This window comes from Papaver somniferum, chromosome 4, assembly GCF_003573695.1.
Source record: "Papaver somniferum cultivar HN1 chromosome 4, ASM357369v1, whole genome shotgun sequence".
Classification (NCBI taxonomy): domain Eukaryota; kingdom Viridiplantae; phylum Streptophyta; class Magnoliopsida; order Ranunculales; family Papaveraceae; genus Papaver; species Papaver somniferum.
In genome coordinates, this window is record NC_039361.1 from 161901457 (window position 1) to 161916098 (window position 14642).

General features: G+C 36.8%; 1 protein-coding gene across 1 annotated transcript; it reads left to right on the plus strand.

The window, feature by feature from the left end:
- Positions 1–2510: 2510 nt before the first annotated feature.
- LOC113271788 lies at positions 2511–10420 on the plus strand. Its single transcript, XM_026521706.1, has 19 exons — positions 2511–2659; positions 2993–3072; positions 3193–3279; positions 3952–3988; positions 4076–4221; positions 4406–4745; positions 4933–5064; positions 5178–5360; positions 5444–5551; positions 7297–7362; positions 7459–7824; positions 7957–8085; positions 8189–8338; positions 8482–8634; positions 8710–8823; positions 8912–8977; positions 9057–9169; positions 9256–9340; positions 9526–10420. The coding sequence occupies exons 8-19, from the start codon at positions 5343–5345 to the stop codon at positions 10045–10047; spliced, it is 1890 nt and encodes a 629-aa protein (XP_026377491.1). The 5' UTR covers positions 2511–2659; positions 2993–3072; positions 3193–3279; positions 3952–3988; positions 4076–4221; positions 4406–4745; positions 4933–5064; positions 5178–5342; the 3' UTR covers positions 10048–10420.
- The last annotated feature ends 4222 nt before the right edge of the window (positions 10421–14642 follow it).

Here is a 14642-nt window from a genome sequence, read left to right on the forward strand (position 1 = left end):
TTGTATGTTCTTGAACATAATGGTCGGAAGAGGCAATACCGACATGCTCGTTACAAAAGGTTCAAAGCCGGAAACAGGAGCCGGCATTCTCGATATGTGATTTTTCCATCCGGAACCAAGTGCCAGCTTTGCCATAATTTAAAAAGCATGTCGGGACTCGCTACCGGCATGCCCGATAATTTATATACCACGCCGGTATTTGAGTTCAAAAATCTTAAACTCCTGGATGTTTTTCTTGTGGTACCGGTATGGTAAGTTAGTAGTGAACCATGCCGGTATAGATATTCCATGGAATATTCGGTGGTAGCTAAAAAGTGTAACTGTGTACCGGCATGCATATTTGGTTTAAAGACCACGCCTGAAGTGTTTTTAAAAATGGGGGATATATTGTACCGACATTCAAATAGTATGAATACCATGCCGGTTACTCTAGTTCCGGCGTGGTATTCATACTACGAGAATGCCGGTACCAAGCTTTTTCAGAGAAAAAAATGGCGGTTTTAAAAAAGATAATCAAATTTTCGACCTCTTTGAAGCATTACATGTGTGTTTGGTTGCTTGTATGTTGAACATGTTTACTTTTTTGGGTTGGTCATGCTCACGAAAATCATGATCAATGGTTGTTGGTTCATCATATAATTCCAATTGTGAGTTGTTATCATTAACCGAAAATTGAAGATATGATTGTTGTTGTAGTTGAGCTAAAGATTCAGCAGTTGCAATTCTTTCCTCACAATCATCTTCCATTTCCACAGAAAAAATTCCACTTAAAATTTCCCCCCTCCTTTTACTCTCACCTCACTCACACAAATTCAAATAAAAACACACACTAATTTATCTCCTAAATACTTAAGAATTTACTAATTATTATTAACCACTAAACATGATTAGTGAGGGATAGATTAAGAATTAAAACAATAATTACATAAGGGGTGACACAGCTTTACTATTTGGATCCCTATTTTGTCATGTACCTATATCCCCCAATTAATTTGCATATCTCCAATTACGCGTTCCAAAAGAAAAAAAATGTGAAAGTGTATTTTGCCTAGAGTAATTGCCACAAAAATAAAATAAAATATCCCAGGTAAATTTTTAGTTAGTCAATTAGTTTGACAGCTTAACACACTCACGTAGCTTTAGTTAGTCCATTAGTTTGAGAACTTAGCACGCTCACGAAGTCACGTGCCTTAATTTGGCTTAATTTTTTTTATCAGCTGCCACTTTTCGCTCCCCCTTATACAAATATAAAAGAAATCTTGTTATTACCGGTATATGTTTTGTTTTTTCGAAGGTTCTATCACAATCACAGGCCACAATTTTTTTTTTTTTTTTATACATGCCACAAGTTATTATTAGTGTTCTTTGTTTTTCCACTCCCTCCCAAATCATTTCAAGTGCATTGATAATAGGTAATTATTTTTGGGTATACTTTAATTGTGTGTGCTTTCTAATTTTGAGGTTGTAATAAGGCAACGTTTAAAGAATACACTTTGTATTTGTTTTTCTTATTAGCAATAAATATTTTTCTTCATCTGACGTTGATAATTTTGTGCCAATTGTGTCTTTGTCGGCTAATGTTTGAAACGGATAACCTAGTTGTTTATCGAGAGATAGATAATAGTCACTCTATACGCCTTGTACTGACACTTCCTATATTGAGAATCGACAATTTTCTTAAACCCCAACTTAGAATCCTGATTTCGTACTTGGTTGCAAGTTTCATTTCACGTCACCCCTTAGGATATATATAGTATAAAGGGCAAGCCCACTGATTCTTTCAACACGTTAAAAGAAATAACCACGAGCATCAATCAATATTATTCTAGTTTAGTCTCTAAATTGACGCTCAAAGCTAATTAAGAGAAAAAATAAAAGGACATTTCTTAATGGGGCAGGACCATGATCACGGAGTGACAATTTACATGCCAAACGAAATCTCAGAAGACCTAGCAAAGTTTCTAGTGACAATGAAGATGATGGGTGAAATCGTCTTTGGTGTGGTCAATAGAAAATGTTGACTGAGATGCTAGATACAAACTTCAACGGGGCAAGGCAAATGATAGCTCTTGGTCCCACAAAACCATGGTTAAAATCCGTACATTTAACGGGACCCTTTCTAGAGAGAGAGTAGTCAGTCAAAGAGAGTCAAGAGGTGATGACATGGTTCTCCGGCCGAGCAAATCTTCCCGACCAGCCGAGCTATCGCCGGTGGTCGCTCCAGTCCACACTGGCATCATCATCGTGCCTAATTCTCCGTCTCACCACTTCCAACAAGACTATACTACCATGTATATGGTAGCATTTTAAATTTCTTAGGTCCTGTGTGCTCTATAGGACACATAACCGCACGTATCAAATCTTGTGATCAAACGGTTGGGAATGAGAGTTTGGACAAGAGTTAAACCCTCGCAACGCAACGTGCATAATCCCTGTTAAAAAATTGCGTCTATAGCGATTCCCTCCACCATTTTCATTTTCATTTTCGTTTTCATTTTCAGTGTGAGAGAGATTCAGAGAAAGCTTGGAGGTGAAGAGAAACCAGCGAGAATTGACGAGAGTTTTGGAATTAAGAAGCCGAAATCCTGAATCAGCGTTTGTAATAGGTCGTTTCAGCTGAAATTCTCCTTCTCATATCTGTTTACAGGGCTTATTTTAAGTAAGTTGTGATTCTCATTTTCTTTCTTTTGTTTTCTTAATAATCTTCATCAGAGAGATTAATTCCTATCTCAAGTGTGTTTCAAGTGTTTGTTTAAGCTATAGTATCAATTTATATATATATATATTTTTTTAAAATTTTTGGGGTTTTCCTCTTAGCTTAATCGGAGAGACTGTTAGGGTTTTGAGGTGTTTTTTTGGCCGATCTAGTGAGTTTCGTATGTTTATGTAGTATCTACATGAGTGCATTTTAAAAACGATTTTAGTTTCAGATGGAGTTGATTTTGTTTTGGAGAATGGCTTAGGAAATGAAAGAAAAATAAATTACTAACAGTGAATTTTCAGGATGTATCTTAGTGAACTCTGCTCGCGTTGATTCTTCACCACTAAGTTGTTTGCCAGAAAACTCTAATGGTAAGGTTCATCCCTGCTCTCACATTTATTCCGTTTCCAATTATATGCATTAGTTACTTTATTGTGTACAATCAATTGCCACATTTTGTGATTTGGGAGCTTTTTTTATTGAATTGACAGGGAACTCCTGACGATTTTTTATCTGTCTTTGTTACTGAACCTGCCGAATTACCCAATGGAATTCAAGGTTATAGGGTAATCACCCAGGTAATTATTACTATCAGAATAGGATTGTAATTTAATGTTGAATCAGAGCTATCATTTTGAATCACTGTCTATTCAATGCTGAATGTTTTAACCTCAAGGCTTGGGGGTATAGGTCCATGGAAACACACTAATATAGAACGAGACAGATCAACCTTCGTCTTCTGATAAGTAATCACGTCACTGACTGTACTTTGTTTTGGAAGTCACCTTATCGTCTTTTGTTGCATGACAGAATACAACCTTTAGAGATTTCAAACCTTGCAACTCGGGTAAAGGGATGTCCAAAACTTAGTAATACAAAATATTATGTCTTAGTGTACCGAGTGAACATCTCAGACAAGTGATTAGCAACTCGATACCTAATAGCTTGGGGTGTAGCTTGTAGATAAGTATAGTCATGAGGGGTAAGTCTGATCTTGGTTGAAAATTTTTAATGTTTGATTCTGTTTCACATCAACTGTCTACTTGTTTATTCAAAATTGAAATTCTGATAAAATAAAGTTGAATAGTTTATGAATCTTCAAAAGATATGGTTTAATTTTTAATGTTTGACAGTAGTATCGGTGACTATAAATACATTACCGTCCGTTTTCTTTTTCCTTCTCCCGTTTGTTTTTATGGAATATAAGATTATCGAAGGCATTAATGGAAATACAATTTTTTTTGTTGCAGACCAATATAAGATTATCAAAGGCATTAATGGAATGAAGTAAGCAGTATTATGTTCCTAGGCTGTGAAAAGCAATCTTTGGTGGCATTGGCTAATTGTGTGATTTATTTCTTCGTTCATCTGTAGGATCTAGTGCTAAGTCCATTGAGATGCAATGCTGTGCTCTAGATTTTTTTCTAAAATCCTTGGTTTCAACAAGTTCTTCTCTCTACAATAGTGTAAGTTTACAGAAATTCTTGGTGGCGGAGACAGTGGCTGCGGCAGATGAAGAGGTAATGCGAAGTAGTACATTATACTTTCACGTCGTCCTCCTTAGTTCAAAATAGTTGGATTTTCTCTTAAAGCCAAACTAGTTATTAACAAAAACACTTACACTTCATGAGGGCCAAAATTTAGGAAAAACCGGATGGTCTTATATCTGTTTTTGAGTTGTTTTTTTCTTTTCTTCTGCAGCAGTATGGGAAGTGTGTTCCTCGAATGGCAGCACGCTTATCTACAGATTTAGAAGAAATCTTGATTTTTGTCAACAAAATGAAAGAACAAAAGATGGCTGGCAACATGGTTTTGCATGATGGTGGAAATTCGCTGTTGCATGATGAAATTCGCTGTTGCATGATCCAACCTTGGGTCAACTTGCAGAGTAAGCGGAGTGCCCTCTAGTGATGGTACAGACAAGGTGTCTTATTTCTGCTCAATATCTGGATTGGAAGAGCGGCTGCGGGATAAAATCAAGGAGGGTTTAAGGAGGGCTACAGGTCTCTATGTAGAGCTGAGCAGAGAGGTCTATGAAGGAGAGGTTGGATGTTGCTCTCTTAACTTAGTGTTTCTAATCTTTGAATGTTTTGTTTGGTTAAAATCTGACCAGTAGCGTCGAACGTCGTTATAATGAATTTATAAATCATGAAGTTAACTCAATGCTTCTTAGTAGGTTCAATTAATATACATTGAATATTTAATGCAAAATCTATGCACTCTCATCACAGGTCACTAAGCTCCAGCGAAATTATATCGATGATAGCAACAACACTATTAGGAGTATCAGCATTGATCTGGCAACTACCCAAGAAACAAGGGAGTTACTTTTGGGCGAACTTTATTTCGATGCTCTGGAAAAGGTAAGATTATCAATTATTGACATAGAAATCGTATATTTTACTTAATCTTATTTTAGGTTCCAGGAAAATATTTTTGACATGACAAATTTTATTAAACCTAACAATTATTGTAGGTTGAAGTTGAAGACTCCATAGTCATTGATATTCAGAGCGGAGCAGTTAAAAATAAAGGCCCCGTCACTAATACTTCTTCAAGAACCAACTCACCGGACGAACCAGACCTTGAGGCACCCATCCCACGAGGCAATAATCCACAACCTGGAGGAAAGGTTCTTAAAATGATAAAGACAGCCCAGGTTTGTTTTAATTTGCAACTCACCTGTGTATTTGCTGTTTAAAACTGGTTTATATTAAGTGATGACAGTTACTTTTGTAACAGAATGTTTCACTTCATGATCTTGATGAAGCAATTACTACACAGAGGAAAGATGAAGGTATCTATTCTTTTCTGATCAGTCAGAAAGTATCAGCAGCCAATATCCATGAGGTATACCTTATTACTTCTTAGGCGAATTTTCATATGCAACTTTTTTTTTTTTTGCTCAGATGAATAAGATTTTATTACGAAAAGAACACCCAAAGAGTCACAAAAGAAGCCAAAGAGCCAAAATATATTCCATAATAACTTCATCAAAAAAGCTTTGTTTTATTTCCATCAATCTTTTAAGACCTAAACCACCTTCTTATTTGAACAGAAGTATGAAAAAATCTATTGTTAGCAGCTCCTTCTTTCAGCCATTTTTCTCTTGATTTTTGTTGTGGAATAGATTTATGCTGCTGAGTCACTAACTCTTGCTTTCCTCTTGCTGTAATAAGATTATTTAGGAGAGTAATGTCTGCTGTGTTTCTTTAAGATAGTAAAGAAGCTTGTTTTACCTCTTCTTCAGCTTGTTGCAGTTTTAGTCTCACTTCTCCAAATAAATTCCAGTTCCATTCTCTAATTTTAATTTCCAGAATCTTCATTTTTTGCATGAAAACAAAAGCTGGATTACCAATCACCTCCTCAGACCATGCTTCTTTGATTAATTCTTTGAAACCTTCTTGAGATAACCAGATTTTAAGAACTCTAAAAGGTATGTTCTTAGGCTTTTGAATATGAACACAAGAACCCAGAAGAGGGCTATGATCAGAAACTCCTCTAACCCCATTCTGGATAAAGATCATACCTTTTCCAGAATGAACCCAGAAAAGATCAAAATTTTGCTGTCCTTAGAATTCCATCTAATTTTTGGTTCCACAACCCAGCATAATGTTGGACTAAACTGATTCACTAAACTTATGAGTATGTCTTTGGCTTGAGGTCTTCTCAAACCTCTGACATTCCAGAATATTGTTTTCATTTGGATTTAGAGGTTTGAGAAGATACAGGACTTCTCATTTCTTTTTTCTCTTTAACTAAATTTTGAGCCTTGTCTTCTTGTTGTAATGAGACACTGATGGGCTTAGGTTTATCTACTTTCTTAATAACTTCTTTTGTACCTTCTTCCTTGTCACCAATAATATTCACAACTCGAAGCACTGAAGAACTACTTGAAGCAATATCTAATATTTTATCAACACTTATTAGAGGAAAGATATCAATATCTGAATCTTGCAGAGCATGGAATTTACCTGAATTACTATGATGTGAATTTGCAGATTGCTCAACTGTATTGCTCACTGTAGGAATAATAGTATCAACTATTTCATCATCAATGATTTCAGTTTCTATCCTCTTGTCAGATATTTCAGGTGTTTGACATATGTCATTACCTATAGGAATCCTCTTTGATGTTTTAACTCTCCAAACATTCTTCTGTTGAACTGGCATAGCACTATTAGTTTCATTCTCTTGAACTGCTTTTTTCTTTTGTGTTCTACACTCAGTTACTATGTGTCCCACCACATGACAGTGACTGCAGAAATTAGGTAGTTTTGGTATCTGAATATCTTGCATGAAGCTGAGATCTTGAATTCAAAGAAAAAATTGAAGAATTAATTGAACCGAGAAAATAATTTTTTTGCCTGAGTTGATCGCCCGATCCTCAGACAAGTTAGTATGTTCGTATCAATTCTTCATATGCAACTTCGATAGTAGGAATATTTTCTGAAATACTACTAGCGACTACTATCCATGGCAGATCGTTGTCTCCTTTGAATGTGAAAACCATTACCTTTGGGTGGATTTAATAATAAGAGTAACTACTGTTTCTTCTAGAAATCATTCTGAAATAGATAGTTACTTCATAACAGGTTGTGAATAATCTTGTTCACGAAGGATTGGCAAAGCGTAAGTATGGAATATTACAGATTTCTGAGGTATGTTCTTTTCTCTTCTTTCACATTTTGTCTCTCATAGTTGATGGTATTTTAGTATTTATCCCTCTTAACAATCAAAACAATCAAAACTTGCAGGCACAAATGCTGGATTTTGAATGTTTTTCCCTCATAAAAAGTGCTTTGGAGACCTCGTTTTTGTCAGTGTTTTTAAGTGCTGCTCGAGGAATGTGTGGATTTAGGGGATCAGAAATATTTATCCCTACTAAAATACCTGGTGTAATTTTTCTTCGTATGATTATAATTCGAGCACCAAATAACGAGGATGCCTTCGGAATGTCAACTCTTTTTTGGTATAGCAATGAGAGACAAAAACTAGTCACTCCCGTTGTTGATAGGTTAAAGCGGAAAGATATGATTAATTGTGTTGTTCTACTCGCTGGACCTCTTCAAACTGGAAAATCTGAGTTGGCATATCAAATATCCAAGAAACTTGGAAGTGAGGTAAGTGTGAACCGTCATTAATAGTGTCTAAAGAACTTATAATTTGTAGTTTTGACAATGTGAAACTCTTGGTCAACGTTTGTATGAAGTTGTTTAATATAATTTCAAGAGAAATTTATCTTTATTTTGTAGGATCTCTTTTTCCCAATGATTGAATCAGATGAATACCCAGTGGCTGAGCTAAAAAAGATCTTGAAGGATACTATTCGCCGAGCTGTCAGTCTAAAGATGAGACAAAACAAGAAGGTGTACGAAGGAGAGGTTAGGCAGTTGGGTTTATAGATAGCATTTTTTTTAATTTGTGAAGATAGTTATAGAGGCCTTGAATAGGAAAGGTTATAACTTTGATATATTTCTTATTTAGGTCGTTGAAATCTCATCAAAAGCAACTGGGAGTAGCAGTGGTATCAATTGGCAAACTACTTGTGATATTGTGATCGGCTTAAAAACAGATGCAAAGGAACAGCATTTCGAGCTCGGTGAACAACTTTCAAAAGCTATTATAAAAGAACAGGTATGTTTACTAAAGCTTCCACTTGCCCATCTGGACCTGTTATAGATACTTCCACTTACCAAAGCTTCCGCTTTGGAGATAATTCGTAAAATTCAATTGTTGATTACTTAGGCATGACATAATTCATGAATTCAACATTTTAGGTAGCCATTGGAGATGTTATTTGCATTGATTTCTGTAACCAAGTGGTGACAAGGATTGGTAGAAGTCCCACTTTTTCAGAAGAAAAAGATCATGCGAAAAATGTATACGTGGCCCTTCCAAAAGGGGAGATTCTTAAGGAGGAGAAGATCCAGGTTGGTTTTTGTTATATTTTAAATGCTAGTATGTTTTTCATCAAAATTATCACTGATAGTTATGGTTATTTATAGGATATAACTATTTACGATCTCTATAAGACTGAAAGACGAGGACATAGTATATGTAAGCTAGTGAGAAAGGAAATGAATCCAAAAGAATCCAGAAGCGGTGATGCTATAAACAAGGTGTACCTCCCATGACTTTCTTGGATTTTCCAGTTCATTCTTGTTTCCTTGTTTCAAGGATTTAACTAGTCTAAACTGATATATGCAGGCTATTGAAAGTTTAGTAAAACAAAAAGTGATACAACCACAACGAGGGGTTTTATTCATTGATCAGGTACATTTTATTCCTATTGATTTTACGTTCATTATCCATTTGTTCTTCCTGCAAGCTTGATTATTGCTATTATTTGCAGGTGGACAGCTTGGACGAAAAGATCCTTTCCTTCATTTGCAAGATCATGAAATATTCAGAGAATGTCTTTCCAGTATTAATGTTCTCCACGGAGAAGGATATAAGTGAACTTAGGTATTGTTTGTCACTGGCATTTATTACCAAAACTAGGTGAAAATTGTGATACTAATTTTGAATGGTTAAATTTGATATTTTTGCAGTTTAACTGGCATGCCCAAGAACATATTGGAACATATGGTTATTGTACATACTCAAGCATGTGGGCTGCCAGAAAATTCGATAAAGGTTTTTGATCTTTTCTTGTTCCTTATGGTTATAGTTGAATCTTTATCCGCATTGTGCATGTAACCCCACTAAACCTTTTAACCGTCTAATTTATTGCTCTTTCTTAACGGGTCTTTATTTTGCTTACTTTTAAGGGTTGAGATAAGGAATATATGGTGGTAATTTTTTTTTCCTTGTGATTGTAGGAATTAGAACCAAGGACTCTGTGTACTGTTCCTGCATTAGAAAAGGAGGTTAAGTTTATAGATGCCTTCCAACTTGTAAGCGCATCTTTCGGTGCTGGTGCAATAGCAAGTATAGTTCTTGCTGCTGCAAACTCGGACACTCCACCACATACATTTGGCTTTCTGATCGGTGCGTTTGTATGTTGCAATTCATCTTTGCTTCATTATCTACATGTGGCTTTCGACTTGCAAAGTTCAATTAAAGAAGCCAAGGACTCTAAGTCTACCAAGGAGATCTGGATAGACAGATCAAAGGTGAAGGTGCTTAGACGGCAGGTCTTGTTGGGCTTTTTTGCTGGAACTTGGGGTGTTGGATGGGTCATAGCCTCTCTGGTAGCATATATTTTAAGAAAATTTAATAATCCGACTTTGATGTTTGTTGCATTGTTGGTTGTACTTGGTGGTAGCTATGTATGGTTTGTGAAAAAAATCTGGAAGCAACTAACAGCTATGTGGTGCTGTGAGGAACAAAGAACACTTTGAGAATTGAATGCGAAGTCTATATTTCCAGCAGCAGTAGATAATGCCAGCGGTTACATAAAGGTGGCTGATAGGGTGCAGTTATGAGGACATGGCAGGTGAATTTTGTTTTTCAGAGAATTGAGTATACCTGGTTTGGTTCCTGTTGAAGGAGGAAATGATGCTAAATAAGTCTGGACTCTGGTGGTTTTGGTGCTCTTCATTGGGATCACAAGGGAGATGTTTTATGTGCTGCTACTTTTGAAAATCTCTTTCTGTATTTTGATTAAAAATATTGTTTGTTTGTGTCATTTGATTTGTTACTGTAACTCTTCATCTGTGTTGGGTGCACTTTTGGAAATCAGTATACAAAATTTGGCTGAATGAAGATGTGAATTCCCAACAAGTGTTAAAGTTCATTTAGACCCACACATTAGTTGTAGGATGTATCAACTACTGCTGTGAGATGCGTGTGACCCTATCAGAATCTTAGGATACTTTTCACAAAGGACTTACTCTGCCAAAAATAGGAAAAACAGAATCAATATTTTTGTTTGGGTATGATCTACAGGCATTCAACTTATTTCCGAATTCAAGGAAATTGCACTGTGATCGCGGGTCTTAAGTTTTTCTTGGTTGTTAAGCTTACATCTGCTTAAACTAAAAGAGGAGGATTATGAATCTATGATGAGCATTTTTTTGCTTGATATTGTCAGCTTCTGCTCCGACCTTCACAACGTCCAGGAATCCCTTCCACACTCCATTTTCATTACAGACTCTTGCCTCCCTCCAACTGTGTTTACTCAACTTGTTGATGAGTTAGACAAAGAAACCAAACACCAATGGATATCCAGGAGACGCGAAGCTGAAAACGAAACCATAGAAGGTTTTGATAGCTTAAATACTGAAGATTTTGGTTATGCCCACCTGGATCATATATCATTTTCGGTGTGACACTGACTATATGGCGTCAAGCTTTTGTTTGTTTCGTCTTTAGGCTTTCCATAAATTAAGAGACAAGAACTGGTCTCGTGAAGACATGGAAATGCCTGTTTAGCTTGAATTAAAGAACGTAGTTCAGGTTAACTATACTGGAAACTCGGCAGCAGCGGCGGGCTTTAGACCATGATGCTGATCACTCAGACCTCCTTCTTGCTTAAACCGTGAGCGAAAAAGCTTTATTGGAAGCAGCTAAATGGTTAGGTTAGGTGGGTATAGCACTTGCTGTGTTGCCCATTACAGCAGTTGATTCATAGGCATGACTAAAAGGCCCAAGTCCTAGATGTGATATATAACTAAGAACACAAAAAATAGATTCCAATCGGAAGATATTGAAGCTAACATTGAGGGTGTAGAAGAAAATTCTAAAAAGAAGGCTAGGGAGCTTCAAAAGTTACATGGGGATGGTAATCCTAGCTCCTCTAATACTAATGATAACTTAGGTAGAGGCTGTAGATCACATGTCAAAAAGAAAAAGTAGCTTCTTTGTAGGATTTGTTCATGTTTGTTTTCGTTGCTGCTTTTTCGCAGTTTGGTTTCTCGGGCATGGTACTGGATTTGTTGTTTTTGCTTTTTGTGGTGTATCGCTTCTTATATGTTTCCTTTTTATTTTTATCAATAAAATTTTAACTTCTCTACTTCAAAAATAAAATAAAAGAACACCAGGTTTTACAGTGAGTGCACAAAATCAAGCTGCAGCTGCCTCGATTTATGTGGATCCTTTTTTCTGTTTTTTTGATCCTTGTTATTTATTGATAAAGTTTGTGCCTGTAACGTAACATTTTGCACAGAGGATCGGCTTAATGGGAAAATGTCACGTCACGCACAGTCATCAGCTTGCATCATCGTGGTGTCATCATGACGTCAGTGCCGGCACCGGCACATGTGCACGGACCAACCGTATACCTTTTTTTTTGGTAAATCCGAAATGTATTAATAAATAACCAAATTTACAACGCAAAATGAATAGTAAGAAAAGAGGTCACAACAACACAAAAAACTTACTACTCATTTGAAACGAAAATAAGATACATGTGGTAATTCAACTGAATTTAAGAAATCAGATCGCCCCATAAAATGTGTAATCTCTCCATTAGGTACGCTACAACCTCTTTTAGCCATATTATCCGTAGCAAAGTTAGCCTCCTATAGGTGTGCTCAAATCTTATAACCTCGTAATGAGAGGAAACTGCACTCCAACGTTGTCTAAAGAACCACAGAATGGTAGAAGATGAAAAAGTCGTGACTGCACTCATCGACTCAGAACGAATACAAATCTTCGCATAACCCCATTGTCCAACCCATTCCAAACCTGAAATAATACCCAAAAGCTCGTCCAGGTAATTAGTAGTGATACCCAAACCTACACTCATAACACCAATAACATTTGCATTGAGATCTCGTGCAACAACTCCAGCTGCGGAAATTCCTGGATTCCCACGAACAACTCCATCGCAACACAGTAACAGCTCATCTATAGCCAGAGGAATCCACCTGCACTCAATCGGCGTTGTCACCTTAACACTCCTATGCACTACCTTGAAGAAATCCAGCACCAATAAGTCCTCAACAGTATTAAACATGAAACCCTTAAGTTTTCTCGAGTAATCATGAACTTGGTTGAACACACTCTTCTGAAAGAAGATCCAGCAAACTTTCTTATTTTCATAAACAAACCGGTTTCTCGTATGCCACAACTCTGACCGAACCACAAGATTTTCAAGAAGCTATAGCTCCTTGATCATACCACTCCTCCCACGAGCAGCTTTATACGCTGTTGACAGATTCACGTTAGACTGCAAACCAAAGATGTCCGACATCCAATTCCAAGCCCTCTGCACAAACCTGCAATACCAAATCAAATGCTCCAAAGATCCCTCATCGCAATTGCACATACAACACTTATTGACTACCTGAATTTTGAAGCGACTTTTCACTTTTTCTAGAGTAGCACACGCCCCCCTTAATATCTTCCAGTTACGCGCTGCCAGAGCTGGATGAATAGCCTGCCTCCAAATCAAATTCGCCCCCTCCAGATTTTCATACCTCCTACGAATCAAATTCTTGGCAGATATAACAGAAAATTTTCCAGACTGAGATGGCTTCCAAACATTACAATCAACACCACTTAATGGGACTGGCAGATCATCTTCTTCTATACCTGCAGCAAGGAGCGTATTGCGACACTCTTCACTAAGATTCCAGTTACCATTTGAAAGCATATCACTCACCAAAGCAGACTTGTCAAGAGTGAAATCCTCTAAAATATCCGCAACAACCATATCACCCACCCACACGTCATAGTATAAAGATGTGCGACGACCATCACCAATCAACACCTTGGAATTATCCTCCACCAAAGAATAAACACATTTTATCCTTGACAAAATGGAAGATTTAATATAGTGCACCAAGTTACCATTTCTCTTAAAGAATCTATCCCGAAGGAAACGTGCCCATATTTTCTTAGAGCTCCGGATTTTCTACCAAAGACCCATAAGAAGAGCCTTATTCATAACACCTAATTGTGTTAAACCCAAACCACGCTCTTCATAAGGAGCACAAAAATTTTCATAAGCCACAACAAAAGATCTACTCACCTTAGAATCCCCAGACCATAAAAAATTATGAATAGCAACTTCACACTCATGAACAAATTTTCTTGGCCATTTATAAACAACCATATTATGAATTGAATAACTAGATATCACAGATTTCACCAACACCACTCTATCTTGAAAAGAAAGAATCCTTCCCTTCCAACCCGATAATTGCTCCTTAATCTTCTCAACAACATTGGCTACATCATGGTATTTAACGGCACCAGGCATAACCTGAACCCCTAAATACCTATCCGGAAAACCAGAAATACGCATTCCAAGAAAAGCAGAAATAGTAGCTCTTTTATTTAAAGAACCACCACCATAATAGAGTTTACTCTTCTCTCGATTAACTGTTTGACCCGAAGCACGTTGATATAAACCCAATAAATCTACCAGATTTCTCAAACTCTTCATGTTACCTTTACAGAAAATCATAATATCATCAGCAAAAAATAAATGAGTAGGAGCAATACCTTTTCTACTAACCATATGAGTCATGAAGCCCTCACGAAACAGTTTCGTGATATTCCTGCTTAAAACATCCTCAATCAACACAAAGATAAAAGGAGACAAAGGATCACCCTGACGAAGACTTCCATCAATACTGAAAAAACCCTTCGGGCTACCATTGACAAGCCCTGAAATTCTAGCAGACTTTAGAATTTGGTGAATCCAGTCACACAAATTCTCAAAAAAGCCATATCTACTAAACACCTCCAAGACAAAATTCCAAGTAACTGTATCAAAGGCCTGAGTGATGTCAAGTTTCAACCCAACATTCCCATCCTTCCTCTTAATCTGCGTTTCATTCACCATCTCCGAAGCAAGACTAATGTTTTCATGGATATTCATACCCTTCATAAACGCAACCTGCTCCTCAGAAATCAAATTATCCAAAACACTGCCAAGCCGTATAGTAAGAATCTTAGTAAAAATCTAAAAAAATAAGTTACTAAGACCAATCGGCCTAAAGTTCCGAAGAGTATTCGCACCCCTCTCTTTAGGTAAAAGCATAAG